Source organism: Aythya marila, assembly GCF_965140915.1.
Source record: "Aythya marila genome assembly, chromosome: 14".
In the NCBI taxonomy this organism is placed as follows: domain Eukaryota; kingdom Metazoa; phylum Chordata; class Aves; order Anseriformes; family Anatidae; genus Aythya; species Aythya marila.
This window is the reverse complement of record NC_139055.1, coordinates 9,104,057-9,131,577: the sequence shown is the minus strand read 5'-3', so window position 1 is coordinate 9,131,577 and position 27,521 is coordinate 9,104,057. Positions and strand designations below refer to the sequence as shown.

Here is a 27,521-nt window from a genome sequence, read left to right as displayed (position 1 = left end):
TCTGGAATGACCAAGCTGTTTTTGTTTGTGTATGTCCCGTGTCCCATTCCCCCACCCCACACATAAGTTAAAGTCTGCAGTACACACCCAGAAAGATTTTCCATGGCAGCCAAGTCTCAATGAATTACTTGGGTGCCTGAAGACCTTTCCATACCAAGCCTTCTCTTCCCTACTCAGTTTCTTCCTTCTGCTACATCTTTTCCAGGGCCACAGCATCAGCAAGTATTCAAAGAACATTTATAAACCCAAACGCTCGTCTGGTTGTACCCCATTTGACAATACCACAGCGATTAGCTAAGAGAAAACGTCAACTACAAGCTGAATTGTTTGCCTGGATTTGTTTAGCTTTTAAATGGACCCACTCAAATGGCAGACTCAGCACATCTGCCCTAGAGACAGTCACCTGCTCGTGTCCCTTCAGTGAAGCGTAAGTGCAACCCATGCATACCAGCACACTCAGCTGGACTGCGATGACAGTATACAGCACTGAATGACCATACAAGAATTGGTATCAACTAGTGAGTGATCCAGCATGAATCAAAGGAGCTGGGCTCCAAATTGAGAGTTCTGGGCATCAATTCTGACGCACGGTATTTCTAGGAAGCATCCAGACTAGAGACTGAGAAAAAAAAAATAGGATTGCTGGGGGCTTTAAAACTACTTTAAAGCCCTAAGTCACTCTTGGAGGAATTTATTCTATGAGATTGTAGTGCTTACAATACTAACCTATAAAGCTATAAAGGCAGCAGCCTTTTTAACGATCCAGGAGCAAAAAAACATCATGAACTGTAAGAAAGATTGGTTTTGTGTTTTTGCAGAGATGTTACATTGTTTAGGAGGAAGGAGTGTGGTATTGAGATGTGCCTGCAGTGATAGGAAAGCTTACCTTGTAAAAACGCAGACAACCACCTTAGTGCAATTAATGGAAAAACACTAGTATTTCCTCACTGCAAGTTTAACAGCTGCTTGCCTCCAAGAATCTTAAGTATACACCTCAGAACTAAGACTACTGCTGAAACACGGAAAGACAGAACTTAGGAATAATATTGTCCACTGTGAGAGGTTAAATGCCAAAGGAAAAAAAAAAAAAAAAACACGTCCCATACTCAACTTGATGAAGATAATAAAACTCATTCATACTGTAGAAGGTTCACAGAATTCCTATTCTTTACTGCTGCCGTTCCATGACAAATATTACACCTTATCTTCCTCAGTGCTTCTGACTTTTGGAAAAAAAAAAAAAAAAAAAAAGATTCTTTGCAGACACCTTCACCTATTTGGTGGCAGAAGGTGAAAACAATGGAATTATTTCTGATGTTTAAGTAACCTACGGCTTATGGAGGAAAAGGATCATCGCCCTCTGGAGACTAACAGCAGGACAAGATCTCCGCACAATCAAGATGCAGGAACAGACCTCAAATAACCTGTAAAGGCTATTTATAGACAAATATCCTACTTGAACCCCAAATTTGCAGCATTCAGTGAAAAACTGAGTCCAAATGGACTGTAAACGCTTTCCTTAATCAAAAAATAGCTCTGGTTCACTATGCAATTCAGCAACGGGGGAGGGAAGGGTGTACTGTCAGTAAATAAAAGAGCGTTCTGAAAATAGTACCTCTAGGAACGCTACAGTAGGTTAGAGTAGAAAACCACCAAAATCAGGATTCAGAAAGAACATCAACTTTATTTTACCATGACCCAACCTTAAGAAAGCACACACCCACCTACCCTGAATGTGTTAGAAAGAAAACCTCTACAAGAAAAAGTCCAGGAAATTCATCCCATCGTGTTTTTAATTCCTAGGGATATCCTCTTAAAATTAAAAAAAAAAAAAAAAAAAATATGAAAAGGAAGGCAACATAATGCTGTCAAGAGATGCTCTTTCACCTAGGTCTGGATCTCTAACCAATTCAGACAGTTCTGCTTCATCAGATGGAGGTTTTTGTCCATCAGAGGTCACAGAATCAAACGCATAGCATCACAACAAGCAAGCTTTACTGTGTTTGTTTGGAGCACAGTGTTAAGAAAAGTTGTAATAAGCATGAATCCCATCTGATGGGATTACAGATGAAGTTGTTTCAAATGACAGAAAGATTCACCAGATTAAGATTCTAGTAAAGCAAACTTCTTCCATCATTTCCCTCCAGATTTTTGTTCTTATCTGTACAAGAAACTAAAAGTTGTTCTTCCTTGTATTATATCTTTACCTACAATCTAGGAAGATCAGGCACTCGATACGCTCACTGTAGCAGAAGACTATTAGCCAAAAGCATGGCCACAAGGACATTTTTCCTCTTCTCATTCCCACCTACCCCTTTCCCTGTAGAAGCTTCTAAAACATGGTGCTTGCTTGCTCTGGCAAAGCAAGACAAAACAAGCTAGAAGTCAGGCCAGGCTGACCACTCTATTCTCTCCAGCTGTGTCCTTCCTCTGTTACTCAAAAGCCGTATAGTTCTTTGAAAGCAATGACAGAACTTCAGAACTAATGATTCTGAGTCAAGGTGTTCTTCTCAAAGGACATATTCAAACAGAAATAACAAATACATGTAAGCATACAGAAATAATCAGCTGCACAAATACAGAATAGCTTGTTCAGGTAAGTTTTCAGAAGAGTATTGGTAGATTTATTCAAGGTCAAATTCAATCTGGAAATCAACATTTCCCCCTGCAAAGAGACAGTCAACAAAATGTGACAGATAAACAAAAGCACATCTTGCAGGACAGATGAAGTAATACTCCTACTCTCTATGAATCAATAGAGCTCAGCTTCAGTGATGTTACTAAACTGGGGCGACAAGCCCTGAAGAACACAGATCACATACGGAGACTCCAGAGAACAAGAACAGAAAAGTCAAGCTGGAATGAAAATGAACTCAACTCTAGATATGGTGCGTAAAGCAAGAAGCTAAAGCAATTGCACAAAAAAACAGATGCTTTACTAGGACAACCTCCTTCCTCTTCCTCATGAAGTCCTTCCAAAGCAGGTTAGTGTTTCCTTGACCCCCGAGTTACATATTTTAGCACGTAAGATTAGAAGTTTTTTCTAAGTATCAGTCCTCAGTCTTAAGGGCTACAACTGGCTCAGCATGCCGGGAGCTTCCAGTGCTGGCAATGGTTTGTCTAACCAGTTCTTAAAGCTACCTGTCAGGAACGGCACAGACACGGCTGAGGTTGCCTGGGGAAAAGGAAGAGAAGGAGATAAAACTACATTTGAGATTTCTTCTAGCCCTATTATTAAGTTTTAAGAAGCTGTGCAAAACATGAGTAAAAGGTAATGGCTAAACAAGAAGTTAACATTGGTGTTGTAGAGATAACGCTTTGTTACATGGGTGGAAAAAAGCCTTTACAGAACTGCACTGTTTCCACAGCAAGTAGTTTCCTGATGGATAAAACAAGAATAATTAATTAAAAATGCATTACAGAAATTTAAGTGTATTGGTATGTGTCTAATCTTCAAATATTTAAGTACTTCATATTCATAAATATTATTAAAAGAAGCATGTAAAGAATGTTTCAGCAAGTTTAGGATAAAAAGCTACCTATTAGAAACAGTATTGACAAAAGTGTGCAAGATGCTTAACATACTACAGCTTGCTATAAATAAAGAGATGTAAACTCTTTACTTTCAAAATAAAGTCTTCAGAATTTCAAATAGGAAATGAAAGTGCTCAGGTCCTATTTCAAAAAAAAAAAAAAAAAGACCTCTTGATCACATAAGAAGAACCAAGAATGAGTGGTAATATTTTTTATGTATTTTTAGTTTTTCATTAGTCTCATGAAAAATAGTCTAGCTTTCTAGATATAAGCAAAATTTGATCATTTACACTAGGCATATTTTATCATATTTTTTACTAGAAACTAGTATGTACTGTGATTACTCCCTAAATATAAAAAAGCAGGATTTTGTCAAAGGTGACTTACCAGTTGAAAAGAGAATCAGATGTATCTGCTACACCACAGTAACACAATATTTAGTTCAGCTACAAAACTGATAGAACAACATGTTGTAAGTACACCAAGAAGAGGTCAGTTTATTCTTTGCAAATCTCCTGAGCCACTTGTCAAAGTGCAGAGAGCAGAAGGTTTAAGCGACTCTTAGCAAGGTATCAGGTAGCCTTGTTTCAGATGTACTTGTTACATCTCACAGCCTACTGCCATGCTGCCCCAGAATGGGTGGCTTCACACTCAGACTACCATGAGCCTGACTTACCAGTCTGTCTTGTGTGATTAAGTGGCTAGCACTAATTATTTCAATCACAGTTCATCATTAAGTTCCAGAAAGTCAAAAAAAAAAAAAAAAAATCTTACTGGGGAGATTTGGATCCTATTTCTGCACAGAAAACAATCATACCCACAGACTTTATACTGCCTGTGTAACCGAGTTACTTATAAACACATCTTCTTGCAGGAGATACAAGCAAGAGACAGGCTTTTCAGCCAGGCTTTTCCCACCTTCTCACTCCTTTCCCCCTGTGCTGATGCACTTGGGGAGAAGAGTTATGTTTTGATGAACTCCAACTTGTAGGCACAGCAACGGCTTCACTTCATACCATTACTGTCAGTGCTCCTCTCTTACACAGGCATCACAAAAAGAATCATATCACAAAATGGCCTGGGTTGGAAAGGACCTTAAAGATCATCTAGTTTCGACCCCCCTGCTCTGGGCAGGGTTGCCAAGCACTAGAGCAGGCTGCCCAGAGCTGCATCCAGCCTGACCTTGAATGCCTCCAGGGATGGGGCATCCACAACCTCACTGGGTAACCTGTGCCAGTGCCTCACCACCCTCTGAGTGAAAAACTTTCTCCTGATTTCCAACCTCAATCTCCCATCTTAGTTTAAAACCGTTCCCCTGTCCTATCACTACTGAGACATGGAAACAAGCACATAAACGGAACAGGACACAGCAGAAATACACCACGCACAACTAAGACACATTCTGGTATAAGATATTTGGGGCAGCAGCAATATTTACCAGCTTTTCAGCCTCAAGGAACCTGTGGTTTGAGCTAGTGTTCTTTTTCTTCCTGCGCGTGGTTAATATCACATCGCCACGTAACCATCTTGCACGTGGTATTGCTCAGCACTATCTTTATTTACATAACATTTACATAACTATCTTTATTTATATAACAAGCATAAAACTCAAGATCACCAAAATAGAGTTTTTTGTTTTCATATACTGCTTCAATATACTGCCAGCAGAGTACCTGGTCCGAAGAGCCCCCCCAGCCCTGTGCAGGGCACCAGCTCCGCAGCGCAGGCCGCAGTACTGCACACCGAGCTCCGAGCCACCTGCTGTAGCACAAAGCCCCTTTACCCCACTCCTTTAGTACCTTTACCCTCCCATGAAGCCTGAACACGGTATTTCCACTTCCATTAGTGAAGAAAACATGGACGTCCTAGGCTAGGATTCCCACTGAGTACTGGCTGAGCTCCATTTCCATCCCGTGTTAAGCAGGACTGTCAACACAGCACCAGCTCTTTTCTCCAGCCCGAACCGTCCCCACTTTCAATCTTTGGCTGAGGCTACTTCAAGCACTGATATAACAAGATGCCCTCAAAATAATGCCAACTAGAAAAAGCTTTTAACCAGAAATATCCCCGTATTAGAACAGGAGAGTGAAGGATTTTGCCTCGCAGATGAATCCAACTCGCATAAAAAACAAGACAGAAGTAAAACAGGAAAGAGAAGTGAATAAAAATGCATCTATGAGCTCAAATAAAAAATATTAAAAAAAGAATTGTGCAAGTTGCATACAGTACAGGCATAAAACACTAGTTGATTAACAGTAACCACTTATATATAGCAATAACCTAAAAAGATTGAACAGTGCCCTGGCCAGTGTTCTTCAACTTCACCAATTAAAGGTTTTCACTCATTATCTTGACTCTTCCCACCACCACATCCCGCAAGGAAAAGTTAAAATCTTGGAATCTCCTTTGTCAAATAAAAGAATTCTAAAAACCTAACATTCAGATCAAATATGGTAACATAACTGTCTGACACCCAGAAGCATCAACTGAAGTGTTAAAATTAAACTGTTCTTCACAGCAAAATCCAACTAAGAATCCAACACCATGAAGTCAATACAGTTCAAAACACTTTCCAATATGGAAGTTAATGTTTCTAAGCACAACAGTAGACTTGATTTTTTCTAATCTAAATGACTAATAGATTAGAAAAATATTTCAGTCATGCAAAACCTTAGCAAAATTTCATATTAATAATTACATGCACAAAACTCAGTTTATACAACTTAATCAAAAGCACAACACATCTGCGAGTTTCACATACCATATATTCCTTCCCATTCTGAGTCTTTAGATGGTGAAGAAAGAAAATGAGCAAGTCACTGTAATGTGTCAGTATCTCAAAGGGCAGAAGTATTCCAGTTACAAAGCACTAGTGATTTTAATAGTAGCACAGCCCTGATTTCTACAGAAACCCATGGAATGAAGCCCATTGAGGCCATCGTGATGAGAACTGTTTCATTTGTTTGATACGTATACCATGATGATTTAACACAAGTATTTCAGATCAAAGCAAATCAGGGTGAAGTCTTTCTTTAAAAATAAACAACAAAACGGTTGCTTGGACTAAAGAAAGGCTTTTGCCATGTTGAAGAAGCCTAAACACACTCCCAAAAAAAAAAAAAAAAAAACAACTGACACAAATCTAGAAGGGCGTTCATTACATACCACAAGTACAGATGTGCAGTCATTAAATTGATAAACAGAATCACCCATGTTTTCTGCAGCCCACAAATTCTAAAATTTGAAGTGAAGCTTGGATCACCCTTTAGAATTAGTTTAAGTTTCTAATGCATGAGATGCTCACCTATATTTAAAAACCAGAGGTAAGTTACTCATCAACTCTAAGAAAAGAAATACCAGATCCAAATATGAATCTTTTTATCATAAATGGATCAAAATATTTACCTAGCCTAGTCTCCAACACTTTCCAAAGGGTGTCTCTGATGAAGGATGAAAGCAAGCCATGAAACTTTCCAATTGTTCATTTAGACCACATACGCACTCCCCAGTAGTGCTGGATCACAAGTCTACTTTGTTGCATTCAAGCCCTCTAATGTTGGGTGATTTTTATTTATTTTACATCAGCTTTACTGTAAAAAGTGCCATCAGTGAATAATGAATGGTTTTGCTCACATCACAAAAAGCACGTGGAGTGGGTAAATACAGAGCTATATAAAGAGACACACTGGGAAGCATTTAATTTTACTGCTGTTGAATCTAACTCTACCCTCTCAGTTTATCGTAAAGTGGGCAGATTTGATCTGGGCCCATTCTTATTCTGACCTGTGTTCTCTGTTTCCACTAAGCAGGTGATGAGATCCCCTTTTTGCTGTCCCCAGTTCCAGAACATACAACCTGCCCAGTCTCCAGCAAGGCAGCGTGCTACCTGATACTCAGACAGAGCCACTGGCACTCCAGTTTGTGCCCACTGCCTCTTTTAAAGGCATGCTTGTTGTAGTAACAGACACTTGTTAAAAAAAATCATTTCTTTTTGACCATTTATTTCAACAGTTACACTACATTTGATCTTTCTAAAGTCTCAAACACCCAACTTCATTTATCTGCTGGTCTCCAGCCACCTTTTAGTCTTATTTACATCCTTTTCTGTTGAAATACACCTCCACTCTGTGAACATAATAATGGACTACTCACATCTGTTTCATTAACCCTTGGCTGAAGATGGCTCCTCTCTAAAATACCGTGATCTTCCTCACAGGTCTCTTCATGAATCATAGTAGGATTTCTGAAGAAGTCACTCACAAAATGGTGCAAGCCATCTTCCTGCACAAGCCTATGATATGCCCTAAGCAGACTTTTATGCACAATTCTTATGTCAGAAGTACCAATGTACCTGCAGATAAGACTTAAGACTTATTCCTAGTGCTGCCCACATGGTTACTGCCAAGGAGTGCACGTGTCAGGTAGACACTGAGCTAGCAAGGGGCAGTCCGTTTTCTGTCTCCTTTAATACAACACATTGCGTGCTAATGCAACTCCTCCCTATTTAAATATTCGACAGGAATAAAAAGTACTCTTAACTCTACAAAAAAAAAGAAAAAAATTTTGCCGCTTTCTTCTATATCTGTTTTTTGATGCTTCATTGTCCAAGTGCTTCAAAATTCCAACTGATTGTAACCACGCTCACAAGACCTGCTGTTAAGCACGCAGTACCCAAGCTGTTTCCTCAAGCTCTAAAACAATTCAGCAGCATTCTATATCGTTTCCCAGAAAACTCACCATAACCACACATAAGCACACTACGAAAAGGGTGCTTTAACTGCAGGGATTAACACTGGCATTTTACAACTTTGTGGTATTCCATATTTCAGGTGTTGAAAGCATCAAACAAGCATCCAAGACTTTTATTTGACCACGTGCTTCAACCAATACATCTTTCCTTTAAAAAAAAAAAGGCAACAAAAAAACACCTGTACTCCCCCTAAAGAGCCCTGTGCTACATAAGTAAATCATTTTCCCTTCCTGATGCCTATAAAAGGAGGGGCTAGAACATGGAACAGCTGTAACCTGCCAAACCTTCCCCAGCTCTTTGGAGAGGAGTTTGTCCTTGTAAGCACATGTGCTGAGGGACCCACTGAAGAATCTGCCAAGAGCAGCAAGAGCTCTGGTCCCCTCTGAGGTACCAGGACAGATTAGAGCAGGTAAAGGACTCACACACAAGCATTATACCCATTCATTCAGAGCTCATCCTCCAACAGCCAACTATTGTCTCAAAAAAAAAAAAAAAAATGAATAGGTAGCCTTATTGAAGATCCACAAAAGAACCACAGTTCTTTAAAGCTGGGATGTTATTTTAGGAAACCAACATTACCTTAATTAACAGTGGACCTGAATGTTTCTAGTGCAGAACATGAACCCAGCATCCAAATACTAAGAATCAATTCAATTACAGTCTGAAAAAAATGAGATGTCTCAAAACAGCAGCGTTCTCTTTCAATTTCTCTTTCCATAGGTTAATTTAGTTATAAATCCCTTTTTTACTACTAGGGGTCAAAACTGACGAGACTTCGCTTGAAACAAGCAACAAACTCGGCTTGTTTAGGATAGCTTCCCAAACAATGGGATTCAGTTCTTTTTCTGAAGATCAGAACAAGTCACTTATGACCTTCATACTTCTGCTTCAGAACAGTGAAGTGTCTCAGACTTCAGAATGTAAAGCAAGTTTGTTGGGTTTATTTGTCAAAAAATACAATCACTTGAATTTGTTTAAAGGTAGTTTTTCATTAACAAAGTGATTGTGCTTTGCTTAAACAGACTACAGGAGCCTGGTTGTCATAAATAAAGCTAATTAGCCAGGTTTTCAGAGGGCCTAGCAAATGCATTGAATCTAGCATGGTCTGCACGCGTGTATGTATGTATATTTAGTGTGTACGTGTGTATATCTACTACTCTGTTGAAGTGGAGAGGGGCATGGCCATAACACTACAAATTGTAAGACTGTACCCACTCAGCATCTGAGAACATAAAATATTTTAAGTCATCCTGAAAACAGAAATGGAATCAAAAACTAAACTGTGAAAAAAAAAAATCCAGCACTACATCATGATGGGTAATGATGATATGTAGAAATACTCGTAAGCAGTCCAGCTAAACTCAGATCACTACACCTTCACATGCAGGTCTAAGGGCTCACAAATCAAAACAGCTGATAAAAAATAAAAATTAATTTAAAAAAAAAAAAAGAACAGAATGGTTGAAGAAAACTCTGCATATGTAATCTGAAAAAGAATATTTCATCTGGCTGCAGTTGCTAGAACTAACTTTCCAGAACGAATAACCAACGTGCTCACGTGAGATGTGAGCATTAAGGGATTTGGGAACAGTAAGCAAAACGAGTTTTGCAAGTCATTAAATCCTAAGGACACAGCCTGAACCCGGCATGTGAAAAATACTACGAAATCTGAGACATGAAGCACACGACTGACTGTACTGCGGGTTGCAAGTTAAGATCAAGCCTCCTGCAGGAGGGGGTAAATCACAACAAAGGAAGCCGAGCTGCCCTGCAAACCACATCAGACAAGCTGTAGCCTAACTGCTTGTTCCAGCAGCAGTGCTGCCATCTACTTTTTGCAAGCTATACTTAACGCTGGGGAATGAAATGTGACTAAAACATGACTAACAGGAGAAATCACCTTTATTGCCAAACTGCCAAACAATGCAAAAATCACAGCATTAGGTCATTTTGTTCCCATGATGGAAACCTAAACAAGCTCATTTAAGGCTAGAAAGGGTGTTTTCAGTCAAGCCAGTCAGATGAGTGTGAGCCCCCCAATGAAGCTATTTAGAACCTCTCCCAGAAACACAAGCTTATTTTTTAGTCACCTTCAATTTAAGTCTTATCAATAAGCCACCAGATTCTCAGTGTTTCCTTTGGATATTTTTATCATTTAGATATTTTTTTTTAACCAATGATATTTCTAGTATTTGAATTTACAGTGGGAAAGACAACTACGCCTTAACTAGGGAACTTTCTCCCAAGCATTTTCAATCTTTCAACCACAAAAATTAATCAAGAGGCATTAATTTCATCCGATCTTTTTAGAGGAGATGGAGCCAACAAACAAAAGCCCTCCAACAGGCTGGTTCTTCTTTCCAGATTCTGCTCTGTCCATTTTCTACATCTCCACTCCAAGCACAAGAGGAAATCAAAGCATAGGAATCTCAGATTAAAAACAAATTAGCTAATCCAGAGGACAAGTGGCAAACTGCTATTTAGAAACCTGAAGAAAGCATTCTCACAGACATTATAAGCAGCAATGGTACATCCTAGATTTATTATGTACTGTGAACTCATTTCAAACACTGCAAACCTAGATGGAAACACATACCTCAGAGACCAGTACCTCATAACACTAGCCATCAGACATCTTCACTGACAATTTATAAGGCTAGCAATAGGCTTTTGGCCACATCGGTCATTAGGTACCTGAGAAGAACTGCAACAGATCCAACTATTTAAATTTGGGATTTCAGAGAACTCCAGATACATTCTATCTTTCCTGCAAAGCAAAGTTTGGTCCCCAAGAACTACATTCATTTAGATTAAATTCAGAGATCCATCATTAATTAAGGTGCTGCAATTTTCTGCTGACAAAAGCTGTACTTTTTCTTTTGTTTGTTTGTTTTTAACATTCAAAATGCAAAGAAACCAAAATAAGTCCCCTGCCCCCTTTCATAGAACATCTCAGGTTGGGAGGGACCTTAAAGATCATCTTGTTCCAATCCCCCTGCCATGGGCAGGGATGCCACCCATTAAATCAGGTTGCCCAGGGCCTCATCCAACCTCGTCTTGAACACCTCCAGGGTTGGGGCATCCACAGGCTCTCTGGGCAACCTGTTCCAGTGCCTCACCACCCTCTGACCAAAGAATTTCCTCCTAGTATCTAATCTAAATCTCCCCACTTTTGGTTTAAAACCGTTCCCCTTGTTCTATCATTACCTGACCAAGGAAAAAGTTGCTTTCCATCTTTTTTATGAAGTCCTCTTTAGTCCTCTTTAAGTAATGAAAAGTTGCAATAAGGTCACCCCTTAGCCTTCTCTTCTTCAGGCTGAATCTTCCCCCATCTCTCAGTTTTTCCTCGTATTAGAGGTGCTCCAGCTCTCTGATCCAACTTCCTGGCCCTCCTCTGCACTCCCTCTAACAGACCCACTTCTTTCTCGTGCTGTGGGCCCCAGACCTGGATGCAGGACTGCAAGTGAGGCCTCATAAGGGCAGAGCAGATGGGGACCATCACCTCCCTCCACCTGCTGGCCACTCCTCTGCTGATGCAGCCCAGGTTGCAGTTGGCCTTCTGGGCTGCAAGCACACTCTGCTGACTTACGTCAAGGCTTTCACCCACCAGAACCCCCAGGTCTTTCTCTGCTGGGCTGCTCTCCATGAGTTTTCTCTCAGTCTGTCCTCATGGCTGGGATTGCCCCGACCCAGGTGCAGCACCTTGCACTTAGCCTTGTGGAACCTCTTTAGGTTCATGCAGGCCCACTTCTCAAACTTTGCTTCCTCAGATCGAAATTCTCCTTTAAGACCAGCCGTAGATAGCTTAACACCTACAAATATATTTTATCTACCCCTAAAGGGTGTTCAAAGCTAATGCCTGAAAACTCCAGCACAAGACTACTAGTCTCAGTATGCACTCAGTGATCAAACTATTTATTTATTTTCAAAGCAGGGTGTTTTTTCCTTGGAATTTTGAAAAAGATGCGATTTCCTATTTCATTGCAAGTATCTGAGCCACAAAATTTACAAAACCTTAATTAGTCAAGCTTTCACCATAAAACTAACAAATGTGGTGGCACCGTGTTTATCTAGTCTGGTTCTGTAACGGGAGCAATAAGTATGCATTTTCCAACAGCCATGTCTCAAAACTACAGAACATGAAAGATTTTTATGAAAGTCAAAATAGAAACTAGTATTTCACTTGGAAATTTCATAGAATAGAATCATAGAACAGCTTGGGTTGGAAGGGACCTTAAAGATCATCTAGTTCCAACCCCCCTGCCATAGGCAGGAATTTCTGAAGTACTGAATTAATAATTATATATTGACAAAAGCAGCATAAAGAAAAATATGATTTTAGCATGTCTACTTCCTTCCATCCTTTCCCCTGTAACTCTCCCTCTGGTAACTTGTAATCTTCCCTGATCAAGGAAATACCACTTACTTCAAACAAACTTTTCTAACCTTATGCTCACAGAAACAGTGAGCTAAGCAACCCTCGACACCCATAAGAACTATGAGCTTATTGCTATTCTCAGCTCCTCATCATCACAGTAAACTTCCAGACTCATGAACACTTTACTAGGGTCAAAATTTATAGGTTGCCAGATCTGTGTGCAAGTTGGTTTCAGAAAAAAAATAAATACATAAAGTACCTGCTGCCTCCAGTAAGGCTTCTAGTCTTGCTTGTGTTTCTGGATCCACAGTTCTCAAGTCTGCACCTTCTGCAGCACTCGATAAGAACAACTCCGATGTGGTTTTAAGTACTGGGTTATCAAGATCTTCTTGGTCCAAAATAAACGATTCAACCTGTTTGTGAAATCAAAAAAAAACGGTTTTACAATTTTTGACATTTTATAATAAACGTAAAATATTATAAAATCCAAGGAATAACTTAGCTGTACTATCATGGTAATGGCTTAACTGTACAGATTATTGGACAGAACCTTAGAAGTGATTTGATCAACTCACTGAAAAAGTAGCTGATGAAATCACAAAAGAAAAAAACTCAGCACGAGAAGTAGCACATCAACAGTTTAATTAACAAGAGCTGAAACTACAGCAAGGGCCGCTCAGATTAAACACCAGAAAAATGTTATGGATGTTTGCACTGTTAACCACCAGAACAGACTGCTACAAGAGGCTGGAGCACCTCTGTCACCAGGGGTCTGCCTACCTTGTTACCAAAAACCAAAAGCAGCTATCAGGTTCAGCCATACCGAAGTTGTTACTACCTGAGAGCCAGGGAGGGACTGAAAGATTTCCTAAAGCATTTTTCAGTTCCCTTTTGAAAGGGACTTCAGCTAATGCAGCGCAGGGATTTTGTTTGTTTTGAGTAGAAAAAAAGACAGCCAACTACAACTCAAACCACAACATCTGTTCCCGCACCGACACTTCAAACCTGCCATCAGTGTTTCCTAGACAAGAACAGATCGGTAGGACAATTAAGCAAGCAGGTATTCCAACTAAGTAGCAATAATGCTGTCCCACCACTGGTCCACGTCATCTCAAAACACAAGCTCACGGAATTACTCAACACAACACACTGTGCTTTAAGGACAGCTTGCCAGAATAAACAAGGAGGATACCTGACTCATACGCTAATGAGAGCACAACTACATTTCAGAATCTGCCTCAAGTTCAGGCATAACTCCCTCTATCCTCAGCAATATTTTAAAATGAAGACACGGACCCTATCTCAATCAGAAATTACCCGCTCAAGGCTACTGGTGCCTTCAGTATCCCTTAGAAATGAGACAAATTTCTGTCCTTTCTAACTTCACGTCCCAACCTCATTTTTGTTTCTCTTATTTTCCCCTAATTTTCCCATGCCGGTGGTAACCTACCACCATAGTCAGTAAAATCACACGCCACCTTAATGCTCCAAAAATCCAGATCAGGCCATCTACAAATTAATTGAAGTGCCCTACTGCATGAAGGATGCTGTGGGTCTAGAGAGCTACATGTAACACTGCCCTCAAAAGCAACTGTTAATTTCTTTTTGCTATGTGAACGTTTTTAACTTTTTCCCCTAGCCTCCAATGCAATCATCATTAGTCCAGTGAAATGCAACATTAACACAGGAGTACAATGAATTGTATTCATGGGAGAAGGGGGGGGAAGAGTAGCCTTCAGGAATACAGATCACCAGTTCCTCATCTCAGGGGATCTGCCTAATATTGTCTAACTTAAAGGCATTGTACCTCGCGTGCCAACACACGAACATTCAAGGTAAGACAGCAGGCTATGACTCAGGGCTTTAAGCAGCACGACTTCTAGTTCAGTCCAAACGAGATACAACAGCCCTAAAACTAAAGGGTATTGTTTCACTGTGAGAAAGAGCTGAGAGTTACAAAAGCAGAGAAGCAGTGACCTGAACCAGGGGTGCGCACTTTTACTACAAACAAAGAAGGGCTGATGACACACAGCAAAAGGTATTCGTACGCCAGGACTCCCCTCCGCAGAACTCAACTTTCAGTTTCTGTTCAGTTTAAGGACTCCTTGCTGGCGTAAGGGCTGACGCAAAGATAACTTGGGGAGAAGCTGACGCCTGCATACAGGAGTGCTTCAGGGTACTTCATTATTCTCTGGTTTTGATTTTTCTTTTTCCCCATGTTTAACAATGTATATATTTGTGTTGTGGCTACAAAGAGCGTGAAAATCCACAACCTGGTTAAGCAACTGTGCCACTGCCGATCTTTCAAAATGGGTTTCAATGAACTTCCAAGTCAGAACAAGCGATGGTTCTGTACATGGACAGAGTTTCTCCACTCAGGCACGGCTACAGAGGATGCACAGCTGGATACTTCATCACTATCAGCAGAGCAAGAAACAACCTCAACTTGTGAATGACAGTGACCTGTAATGGTTACATCACCACCACCAAATGGCACCAAATATATCCAACAAATTTTAAATTTAAATAAACAGGGGAAAAATAATAATAAAAAAAAAAACACCACCACCACCACACAAATTCCAGGAAGACTTCACATAACGCTTGTATTGCAAAATTTAGGTATCTTGCTTTACCCTGATGAGATCTGTAGGCAAACTGTTAGTCCCTGGTCACTGCACTATTTGGGGATTATTTTTTGAGCTGCTTTGGCCAGCAGTGGTTGATAAGCATCTTATTTGGAAAGACTCATTAGGAATACGTGGATTCAACATGTCAGCCTAATTCCCAAAATACTCACAGCTAGCAATAATTCCCAATCAAAAACTCCAAAAGGCATCGCAAGCTGCTAGCTGGCTGGGACCTGAGGACAGGGCCCTGAACATCAGGGCAATCCACCGTACTGTGATCCTCCACATCCAGCCAGAGCACTGATGGAGCTTTCCTGAAGCCCTGCCAAAGACTGCAGCGATCTCACAGCTCTGCAGATCCAGTTACACTCCTGGTGGCTCACTCGCTAACAGCCACATTCACAGATCTTCAGACTGAAGTACATCAGTATTTATACCTTAATACCATGATAGAGTTCACCTCAGGTCAGGGGCACACACAGGCAACTTTGCAAGCACGAACATCCAAAATAACACCAGCAATTCTTATAAAATTGGCAATGACCTACAGGATTGGGATTAGATTTCTAATACCAAATCTAAGCCGATCTACGCTACATTGAACCTTCTTTTATTTTTTAAAGAAAAAAAAAGTAAAAAAGGTATTTCTATGCCAACAAGAGCCTAGCTGCTGGTTACAGACAAAAGAACTTTTTCCAGACTAGCCTGGACTGTTCACCAATAGCCTGTTCCTGACACAGGCTCCACAGACTGGAAAAGCTTCCTCTTCTAGCTGTACCAGCGCTGTTCTTTCCTCCTCCTGCTGCACATGAAGGCAGCCCATTGCAGCTTCTGTGCCAAACTACCTGGAGGAGTATCTTTATGAAAAGTGTAAGAGAAAGATGCTGTGAAATCACATCCTTGAACTTGAGTCGTCCAGATACGCTCTGAACAATGAGCACTTGTGGGGTAACAGGCATCCTTGCACTGCATCTGCAGTGCCTACAACACCGAGGAGTCAAGCATCGTGACTGGGGCTCCTGAGCAAAATCACAATGCAAATGAGCTGCTACCCAATTTTCTCTTCTGCATTAGAAATTGGAAATTATTTTCTCTTCTGTATCTTCCTAATTATTTCTGTAACAATTCCATTTGGACAAGTCTCAAATGGGTCTTCCTTAGGGTTAATGCAGGCCTGTGTGTTAGGCTGAAAGTTCAAAGTTACAAAATGGAAATAGATCACCTGTGTTTAAACTATTGGTATTCCATAATTAGTGTACTGTGCTCTATTAGAACTACACTAAAATATATTTTTTTCTTTGATATATCCTACCTCTGACTTTACACTGCCACGTTCTTTATTACACTGAAGGCCAGTATCTGACTACTATTTCATCATTTCTACTTTAAAAAGTTTTTGGGAGTACTGATAGGACAGCAGGTATCATATCAGGGCAAGTGTCAGGTGGATGGAGCCAGGCTCTTCTCGGTGACACCCAATGACAGGACAAGGGGCAGTGGGTGCAAGCTGGAACATCAGAGGTTCTGCTTCAGTGTGAGACAAAGCTTTTTAACGATGAGGGTGACAGAGCACTGGGCCAGGCTGCCCAGGGGGTTGTGGAGTCTCCTTCTCTGGAGACTTTCAAAACCCTCCTGGACACGTTCCTGTGTGACCTGATCGAGGTGTTCCTGCTCCAGCACGGGGATTGGACTGGGTGATCTTCCAAGGTCCCTTCCAATCCCTAATATTCTGTGATAAAACTAAGTTAATACTGTAAATGAGTTTCTATTTCAAATTTGGCGTGGAGCCCCTCTGAATTCCACATTTAAAGAATGTCACCTTCAACACTACTCAAAATGATCAACCCAAGGAGAAAGCAAAGGGAAGGACTGTTACTTGTGTGGCACTTGAGAACTGCCACATCCCTGGCTTCATACCAGTGAGAGCTCTGCTTTGGGCTTACTTTACGAAGTACCTTTCAACACTGCTTCCCTAGAACCCAGCAATATCAGCCAAGTATTTTTACACCTACATTATGGTATAATCCTGCCATCACTGTTTCATTTTCTAGAGAACAGGTAGAAGTGGAGGAGAACATACAGGAACATGGGTGTTTTCACCTAACTTTTCAGTGGGACCTCAGCACTCTAATGTTCTTGGCACTTTGAGAGAAAGAAAAGAAGCATTTCAAAGTACTTCAGAGTCAGCACATAAGAATAAGAACATCATGTAATCACCATAAATAACAATACAGCCATAATTAAGGACATATACCCCCGCTGGTAGGCTTGAACTGAATTCCTAAAGACAGTTTCTCCAACTAAAAAAAAAAAAAAAAAACAGCTCAAGAAATAAGTCACTATGATCTATTGATCTCCAACAGATCATCTTCTATTCAGCTCCAACTACAACACCAAGTTGACTACAATGAAGCTGGGTTATCTAAAAAAAACAACTTTATTCCGATATATATTAAGCAATTATTGGATAATCACAGAATCATTAAGGTTGGCAAAGACCTCCAAGATCATCTGGTCCAACCATCCCCCCACCACCAATGTCACCCACTAAACCATGTCCCCATGCACCACGTCCAACCTTGCCTTGAACACCCCCAGGGACGGTGACTCTACCACCTCCCTGGGCAACCCATCCCAGTGCCTGACTGCTCTTTCTGAGAAGAAATGTCTCCTCATTTCCAACCTAAACCTCCCCTGGCACACCTTGAGGCCACTCCCTCTACCCCTATCACTGGTTATCTGAGACAAAAGGCCGACCCCTAGCCCCCCACACCTTCCTTTCAGGTGGTTGTAGAGAGCAATGAGGTCTGCCCTGAGCCTCCTCTTCTTCAGACTAACAACCCCAGTTCCTTCAGCCACTCCTCGTAGGACTTCTGTTCCAGGCCCTTCCCCAGCTTCGTAGCCCTTCTCTGGACACGTTCCAGAACCTCGATGTCCTTCCTGTAGTGAGGGGCCCAAAGCTGAACCCAGCACTCGAAGTGCGGCCTCACCAGAGCTGTTGGCCTTCTTGGCCACCTGGGCACACTGCTGGCTTGTGTTCAAAATGAAACTAGCAGCTAGAGGAGTTGGGTTGTAATAAGCCTCTTTCAAAATACCAGCTGATTTTGCAAACACTGCTCGAGATGTAACACAGAGATGGACACGATGCTAACTTCATGGTCTGTCACTGGAGACAAAGGAAGGGACTGCCACACACACAGCACGGCACAGACACCCGGCAGTCACACACAGACCTGTGGGGTATGTCCTCGGTGTGCTGGCACACACACTGGAACTGATGTCAGTATTAATTTCTGATTTCAGAAGCTGACTTCAGTCACGATAGGTGCTGCATCAGCAGTAAGACAGGCCTGATATTCCCCGGGCAGCCTCTCTCCCAGAGGATCTCAAGCCAAGCACCCAAAGCAAGCAGTCAGCTCTGAAGACTATGGCTAGTAGTTGAAACATGCAGATAAAGTAATAACTCGGAATTAATGTTTTATGGGACTACTCTCCAGTGTTAGAGATTGTTAATCCTAGGGTTTCAATTTCCTCGTGCTAATACTAATAGAAAATGCAAAAGCAGGCAATCACGATAAAACGCCGGTCATCAAGGTTCACATACATTTAACCACTTCAGGTAAATAGCAAATTTCTCTCTTAAGCAAAAAATGGACATTAGATATTTTTTGTCTAAAAGACAAAGCTGTGTGATTTACAGTTCTTCCACAAACTAGAAATCTGCAATTCATTTGTATTAAAACACCGTTCAAGAACAACAAACCCAAGACACGACCGTACCCCTAGTTAACCCTCACAAAAACCTAAGCCACTGAACACAGATTGCAGCCTCTTGTTACAAGAGGCAGACAGCATTACAAAACCTTCTCTGTATAGCAGAACAGAAAACACCAGTTATTTCACTCATTTTTACAAAAACAGAACAAAACACAATCATTAAAAACTAACCTGCAGCCACCAAATATTCAAAGCCTGGTAAGTAGAAACAAAGTAACTAAGTTTTCCTAATTTATAATAAAATATTATCTTATGACAAGGAACTGCCATTTACAGAACCGGAAAAGAAGTTATCCAAAATTCACATTAATGCTCCTGAACTGCCTGCCTGTTCATGACCTGTACTGTCTTCACTGAAGACCCCCAAAGAGAGACCAGTAGAGTTTACCATCTAAAATCAGCATCATCTACACTAAACACTACCTGTTTTCGTGTATTCTGTCTCAGCCCACTCTAAATCACATTTTCGGTGTTCCTTTGCAGCTACTTGCTTTAAGATTCCCTCCTATTACCTATTATTTCTGGCAGACCTGTAGAAATAGCCCTTCTTTCCTCATCTCAACCTGAGAAACAGCAGGTGTTAGTCCACGTCCTGACTTAAGGAACATAAAACTTACAGGCATCAAGATCCTTCTTGTTTCAACGTAGCCAGGGCTTTTGGGGCGGGATCTCTGCTCAAGCATCTTCATGCCTGGGCTTTCATCAAGTGACAGAAACTTCAGACGATGAACAAATGCACGTGGGTGCTGATGCAAAAGCCCACGCCCACTGAGATGGCAAGTACTGTAAGCCATCGTCTTGGGAAGCACCTCTCATGCCAATGCACAGCCTGAATAACAACAGCTTAACTAACCTGGAGGTGACCTTTTCACGCCTCTCAGCAATCCAAAGGGACACACAGTTTTCCAGTGCTCAAAATCATACCCGTGGAGCTGATGAATGCAGCCTGCTCTAATACTTCAATAATCCGTTCCCATTTCAACTTCTCTCACATACAGAGAGAGGCCTCACTAGTTAACATGACTAAATTTTAGCTAATCTAGAGCCTCATACCAAACTGAAAACCCTGCTGGGCTTTCTACCATTCTCAGAGCTGAGGGTAGTGGCAGATATTTTTCAACGCCTGCATAAACAAGCTGGTGTGTCCTCTACTATTGAAAAACCAGCAAAAACCAAACTGTACCTACTAATCCATCGGTTAACCATTTTAAAACCCATCATACTGAATAACACAGCAGAGACCCCTATCTAGAATAGGCTTGAATGAAAACTCCAGATGCAGCAGTAGAAGGGCTTTAAAGTTAACTATTTTAGCAAAAGAACTAAAACATTCCATATACGGCATTGAGGTTAAACTACAAAATCCAAAACTTTAAGCATCCTTTTCCCAGACTCCCTTTCCCCCTTGCTATGTTGTCACGCTGAGGACGATCACACACTCACAACAGATGATGCTCTGAAGCTGCCATGATCACAGACCGTGGCTCAAAGACAGGGCATTCAGCCCTAAAAGCTGATCTCCCCTTTTTCCCTTGGTTTGAAATAGGATGGATTTATTACCTGTCAGCCACGTGAAACCATTGGCTTTATTTGTGGATTTGGAAAGGAAAGAGTTCAACAGAGGTCAGGGCTTTCCTAGAAGAACCTCTTAGTTTATTAGAAATCTTTTAACTTGACAAATAGGGATTCATCCTTCCTGTGGACCGGTATCCAGTTCAGGAACTTTCAAAATCACTCCTGGACAGAACAGCCTCACATGTTCACTCTCACTCAATACCAGCGCTCTGAAAAACACAACACAGTAACTCGACCATGAGGAACTCTACTCAGTCTAGGACTTCTAGGCTGGGGATACTTTAGAAGAGCTAAAGATGAAAAGAAGTTGGAAAAAAAATCTGCATAACCTCCTCCCAAAAGAAAAAGGCAAGAAATAAATGAGTGATATCAACCATAAAAAAAAAAAAGAAATCAAGAAATGACAAGATCTAGTACAAGACCAATTCTTCTATTTATATTTTTGGTGCTTCCGATATGCATCAGAACATAAGATGTGGAATACTGCAAAAATGTGAGAAAGTTTTTAAATATTTTGATTAAAAAATCTGCTAAAGTGTCAAAGAATCAATATTTTGTTAACATTAGGTAATGAGCTGCAAGAGTAAAAGGAAGACAACATGCTGTGATATGGTGCATTTCTTCCATAAATTTCACTTGCTCAGCATTTCTCCAAAAACAAGCAAAATGAAACCTCTGCACCTTCACAACAACCAGAGAGGGGTAGTTACCAGGAGAGAAAAAAAAAACGAACCTTGACCAAACCACTGATTTCTGAACTCTTCCATTAAGGGACGTTTCAGTGAGAGATGTGAGCTTTAAGGCGGACTTTAGATGGGTGTTTGCAATGTGTGCATTGGCTGGACCCACACGTCTGCAAGGATCCAAAGAGGCAACACTGAAGCACCCTACTGAAGGCCAAGGTTTCAGAACTTAGCTGGCACTGAGCTCTGCAGAGCCCTCAGACAAGATGCAGAAGTTACTTTTCTTGCTTGATGAAGTTTTAAGGGTGAAACAAGCCTGAGAAAGTTGTCTTTTTCATGTCAGACTCTCCTCAGTTTCAGAGTCATTTCTCCTCCCCTAGCCACAACAGCTCAATACTTCTGAAGTGTCTTCACAGATGTCACGAGAACTCAGAGTGACCTCCTCAGATCAAAGCCACGCAGTCTCCTCACCTGCAGGGGCTAAAACCCAGCCTCAACTCCCTCCACAAGCATGCCAAGCCAGTAACAGAGCTGCTCACAGCTCTAAAGGCCAGGCCACGTGCACAGACAGAAGAAAGGAGTGCCTTTACATTTCCCTTCCCTCCACACCTCGCCTTTTCTCAAGGGAGTATCCCGGGAAGGGCTTGACCTCTCAACACAGGACAATGCTGCAGCAGCATCATCCTGCTGCTCAGATTCCTCTGAGATGAGGACAGGAGAAGAGAGGAGAGAGCATCCCAGCATCAATTTCAGAGGAGAGCTGCTGGGTTGCCCCAATTCGAATCAGAACATGACAATTCTTCATTTGCCAGCTGTAATCTGTTGTGCATTGAAGCCTAAATGAACCCTGTGCACCCCCAGACAGTAACCAGTTGAATGGTGAAACCTATGTGCAAATTTGTAACTAACTAGAGATGTTCTGCTAAATTTGGTAAGTTTTTCCTTACCAAGGGGATGTCCTGCATGTTTCTATAATTATATAGTAGGATTTCACATCTTTGCTTTCTATACCTATCATTAGAAAAAGGTTGACGATATTTATTTTAGGTCACGTATTCAACTGGGTCAAGCTGCACGAGAGGAAAACCAGGATTCTACAAAAAAAAATTAGAAAGCAGTTTGTTTGGAAGTGTTATTGAACATGAAGTCCTAGCTACAACTAGACAGATTGTTTCTGGCTACCTCAGGCCAGACTTCCAAAGTATCTCAGATACTTCTCAAGATTTGTCAAGAATTCGACGCCTAAAAGGTTGGACAGGAATGAACCCCACTGACCAGCTTCCTGCAACATTAAGGATCTAAATGAATACTTTTGGGAACCTGACCCCATTATCCCTCGATGTTTTCTAATCAGTGAGTAATTCTAGAAGAAATTTTTCTATCTTGTTCCATCTCTTACTTCCCAAACTTTGAAAGAGATAGTAAAAATAGTATAAAAACATCAACTAGTAAATTTTCAGAGAAAAGGCTTATCTGGCTAATATTATCCAAGCTAATTTGCATCAACCTTTTGAATTTCTATTCCTTATTGTCAAGAAAACGTCCCTTCCATTATTTTAACCATGCTGAAACTAAAATTTATACGCATTAAATCAACCTCAAAAGCCAGAGACACATTGTAAATACCATTTAAGCAGTGCCACACTTAAGAAGTTCACTGACGCAGCCATGCCTTTAATAAATTGCATTGCTAATTTAAAACAAACCATTTAAGTATTTACTTTGAATTCAAAACCCAGTTGAAAAATTAAAAGACTTAATATTTGTGAAAAAAAAAAATAAATAAATTAAGCCCCAAACAAAAACTCCAAGTGCTGAACTGATCTGGCATGCATGCCATTCGAATAATAATTCTGCTCACTGTAGGAGGGAGGTTATGTCTGATTTTTAATTATGCTTTATGTAAATATCCCCAGAGGCTTATGCAATAGGTACAGGCTTAAGTAAGGCAGGCTGGTGGAGGCAGGCATCCTGCTCCGGAGAGGGGAAACCAAGAGCTCAGTTGAGTCCAGAGGTGGGTAGCGTTGCCACTGCGTGCCTCCAAGCCCCAAATCCCAGAGCGCAGGAGTTGCCACACGGATGGTTATGGCCAAGAGCCGCTGACCAAACAGAGCTCCGAGGTCCTTTGGTACCTTTGGCAGCTTCTCATACTTGATTTACAACAGATCAAACCACACAGTAATCCTGCGAGCACTAACTCTGCCGTATTTATCACCTGCTTCAACTCCATATGTCTCCATAGCAGCTTTCTGCCGAGCCAGCAGGCGATAAGAACCCGCACACCGTGCTTGGAAGTCCTCTCAGGCAGGGACCCTGCGAACTCCGCATAGGCGCACCATTACTCACCGCCCCGACAGCATGCCTTCACCCTGACCTACAGGCTTCCCAACCATTATCTAGGAGGCTGCTTGATACTCGTGCCTTTGGCACCACTCGAAGTGCCAGCAAAATTCACACGGAGTGGCAATAGCAGACGTAAAATTACACCAAAATTCAATTCCATGTAAGCTGCGTCCAGGTCCTGATCAAGGATAGAAGGGCATGAAGCAGCCACACACAACAAGGTGGAAACCACCTCGCCTCGCAGAACACAAGCCCTGGTGAAGGTTTTTCAGGAGAACCATGGTTTCCTTTCTATTTTACCCAGAAGTAGCAGAAAGCCTCCTGGTCTCTTCCTTCCTTGGCCCAAGGCGTGCTTCAGCTTGCAGTCCTTTCAGTTTGCATGTGATAGTTTTAACTGGTAAGTCTAGAAAATATTCCCTATAGCTGCCTTTCAATTTCACCTTGCAGCCCTCGCACAGCTCACACAGGACCCGTTTCAGTCCCTGGCGTACCAAGCAGCTGCCCGGTGCCTGCCATCAGCCAGCTCTGAGCTGGAACACCAGAAAACTTCATTTTTTTCTACCTGTTTTGCACCAGGAGGATAAACTCAGCGCACTCCCACTGCAAACTACTTCAAGAACTGAAGGAAGAAATGCAATATATATATATATATATATATATATATATATATATATATATATATATATATATATATATATATATATATATATATTTTTTAAGGAGCAGCGAAAGCACATCGCTCTTTTCATCCCCTAAATAAAAACTTCGTTATGCTCTTCTTCCTGCACTTCCCTGATTACTTTTTTTTCCTGCTTAATCTGCCATTTTAATGAGTTACAGCGTATTACCCCCAGACTAATACAAGGATACAAAACCTGCACAGCCATGGCACAGGCTACTGAATATTGTACCATTATTTAATGGCTTCAAAAGTAAAGAACAGGGCACAGATCATGGCAGCATGGCAAACGCTCACATTATTTATTTAATTCTCCCTTCCAGTTCTCACTAATTCCACTCAGTGGTAGTAGCTAAAGCCATACACCCAACTCAGTGACTCATGACACAAGACCACAAGCCAAACAGCCAGGAGGTTTTCAAAACAGCGCTGTTCAAGAATTGTAATGTTCCATCCCAAGTTTAATTTTCTTTGTTCAAACAAAATCCCCCGCTCCAGCAGGGGGACTGGATTAGATGATCTTTCCAAGTCCCTTCCAATCCCTAATATTCTGTGAAAAATAACAACAAAAAAGAAAAAACAAACAAACAAACAAACAAACAAACCCACACCACACTGGCAACAGGTGCTCCTTTAGTTCTCATACCAAGAAAAGAAAACTGAAAATTCACTTTGGGTCCTCACAACCACACCCCATCAACTAGCAAGGCTGTACAGATGTGCAAGGCACATCCTCGCCATCCACATTTCTTCCACACACTACTCTGCAAAACCAGAAACACAAAACCCCAGAACTCCCCTGCAATTTCAGCTCTAGGGATTGGTCCAAGTCCTCTAACCATGTTCTGGAACTCTTCAAGTGTTTTAATTCCAATTTAATTTTGATGACACGGTTTAAGTAAGAAAGCTCTTCTCATGTTTTTCAAACAAGTAATTTTACTTTAACAACGGTTTGTAAACCTTTTTTTTATTTTTTAACCTCAGTGCTAGCCTCCCAGACATTATTTATAATGGCCTATCTTAATACTTGCCAATAGTCAAAAGACCAACTGAACAGCTAAAGTGTTCAATCTTCACATCCTTTAAATAATAGGGCAGGCTCAAAAGGGATAAGCTATCATAGCACAACTCTGCCATTTTCATCTTGCAAAGAGTGCCATTGACACTGCGCTGTAATAAATAGTTTATTTCTCATCATTTTCCAGTTTCTGTAACTAGCGTTGCACATTTCAAGAATATATTGAAATGTGAATGGACAGACATTAAAAGAACAGCCTAGATGGCAGAAACTCCTAAGTTCATTGTCTCCTATTCACCCTACAACAAGCCTTCCAGCTCCCCAAAACAGGAAAGCACCTGAACATGCAATCCTGTATCACCATATGCTTGGAACATCAGTCAATTAAGAAGTGTTCACAAGTTTTAGCTCCATGATCACTAGATTTTGAGTTTAGTTCAACGCCCTGCTGTTACCACAAGTTTTAACTTTGGTTAGGCAGCCATATGGTGCAAAAGTGGGTCTGCATCGGTTTAATCACTTTTTAATTCAGACCTGGCAGTTCAGACTTTGGGGGGCACTGGGTGAAAGAGAATAGTCAACGGGAAGCAGAAAATTTAGACACAGAAGGACAAATGTAGGCTTGCCTCCTTCTATTTTCTCAGAAGGAATGTGGACATGTACTAAAGTAACCATTCCTGCTCCCTCCCTCCAATGGCACGTTTCATACTGGCTACCATCTTCCTCCTGCAGAACCATATGGGAGTGCAAAGCTCTGGATCTGCAACAAGCTTCCAAGCGCTTCCACTCTCTCCTGACATCCACTAAAACTATATTAAGGGCTGTGCTCGTGGCTGGCATCCTTAATTCTTCTTTCTAAAGGAGGTGACCGAGAACATCGGTTCCCCCTTTGGTGTAATAAGTGGGCAGCTGGGACAAATCAGAGCCTTCTCTCCCCACGCTACACAAAGCAGCACCAGGTACAATTTTACCTGCCCAACGAAGCCCCGTTTGGGTTGGGATAAGGCTCCGGCCCCTCTCCCACCCCCTTCCCTTAAAACTCCCCGCAGGTCTGGAAGATCAAAGCCACCTCCATTCCCCTCCACCATTCCTCCAGGAGAGAGGCTGCCGGGTAGCGAGGATTCCTATTCCACAACCCCATCCGTGGGGGGCATCGAACAGATTCATTTCCCTCCCCCCCGAGTCATCGGGCGGCGGGGTTGGAGCCTCCACTTTGTTCTCCCAGGTACGGAGACGGCTTCGCCTCCCCCCCCACCCCCCCCCCTGCAGCGGAAGCCACTCCCCGAGGTCAGGAGGCAGCAGCACGGCGCACACCTTCCCCCGCCGGGCCGGGCCGGGCCGGGAGGCAGCGGAGGAGAGCCCGGAGGAGCCCGGAGGAGCCTGGAGCCACCCAGGGGGCGATCAGCCGAGCCCCTTTCCCCCCCTCACCACCCCTCGGCCCAGGCCCGGGCCCTTCTCGCTCCCCTCCGGAAGGCCCCGGCCGCTCGGCCCCGCTGCGCTGCGGCCTCTCCCGCCCACGGCGAGGCCCCGGGGCGGCGCGGGAGGAGGGGGCGTGGTGCGGGCCGCGACCCCCGCTTGCAGGCCGGGCCCCGGCTCACCTCGGACACCTCGTCCTCGTCGCTGCCGGAGCCGCCTCCACCACCACCTCCACCTCCACCTCCTCCTCCACCTCCGCCGCCGCTTCCACCGCCCCCGCTGCGCAGCACGGCGGCCGCCAGCTTGAAGTCGAGGGCGGCCTCAGGCGCTCCGGGGCCTCCCGGCCCGCCGGGCCCGGCCTCCCCGAAGAGGCGCACGGCCCGCAGCCCCAGCGGGGACGGCCCGGCCGCGGCGGGCGGCTCTGAGGCGGCGGCGGCAACGACGACGGCGGCGGAGGAAGAAGAAGAAGAAGAAGAAGGAGGAGGAGGAGGAGGAGGGGGGGGAGGGGGAGGAGGAGGAGGCGCGCGGGGGGCGACCGAATCGAGCTCCTCGTCGCCGAGGGGGGCGGCGGTGCCGTCCGTGAGCATGGCGCTGATCCGGGGCCGCCGCCGCTCGCCGAGCCCAGGCGTCTCCGTCCCTCACGGCACCGCAGCAGCGCCACTAACTTCTCACACCCTAGCCGGCCGCGCCGCCGCACCGCCCCCCCCCCCCGCGCCCATTGGTGGAGGGAGGGCGGGA

General features: G+C 42.7%; 1 protein-coding gene across 11 annotated transcripts in view; it reads right to left on the bottom strand.

Annotated features, from left to right (window-relative positions):
• Nucleotides 1–27,479, bottom strand: part of LOC309883543 (ankyrin repeat and KH domain-containing protein 1-like) — a gene marked incomplete at its 3' end in the record, with an annotated part of 112,898 nt that extends 85,419 nt beyond the window's left edge. For 10 of the 11 annotated variants that reach the window (XM_082771688.1, XM_082771692.1, XM_082771691.1 and 7 more), the window contains exons 1-2: nt 26,966–27,469; nt 12,922–13,075 (exon numbers count right to left, since the gene is read on the bottom strand). In XM_082771688.1, coding sequence (XP_082627814.1) covers nt 12,922–13,075; nt 26,966–27,370 — 559 coding nt within the window. In that variant the 5' untranslated portion in view covers nt 27,371–27,469. Of the gene's footprint in view, nt 1–12,921; nt 13,076–26,965 lie in introns of all 11 variants that reach the window. The other variant, XM_082771690.1, reaches the window with a different exon arrangement.
• Between the last annotated feature and the right edge of the window lie 42 nt (nt 27,480–27,521).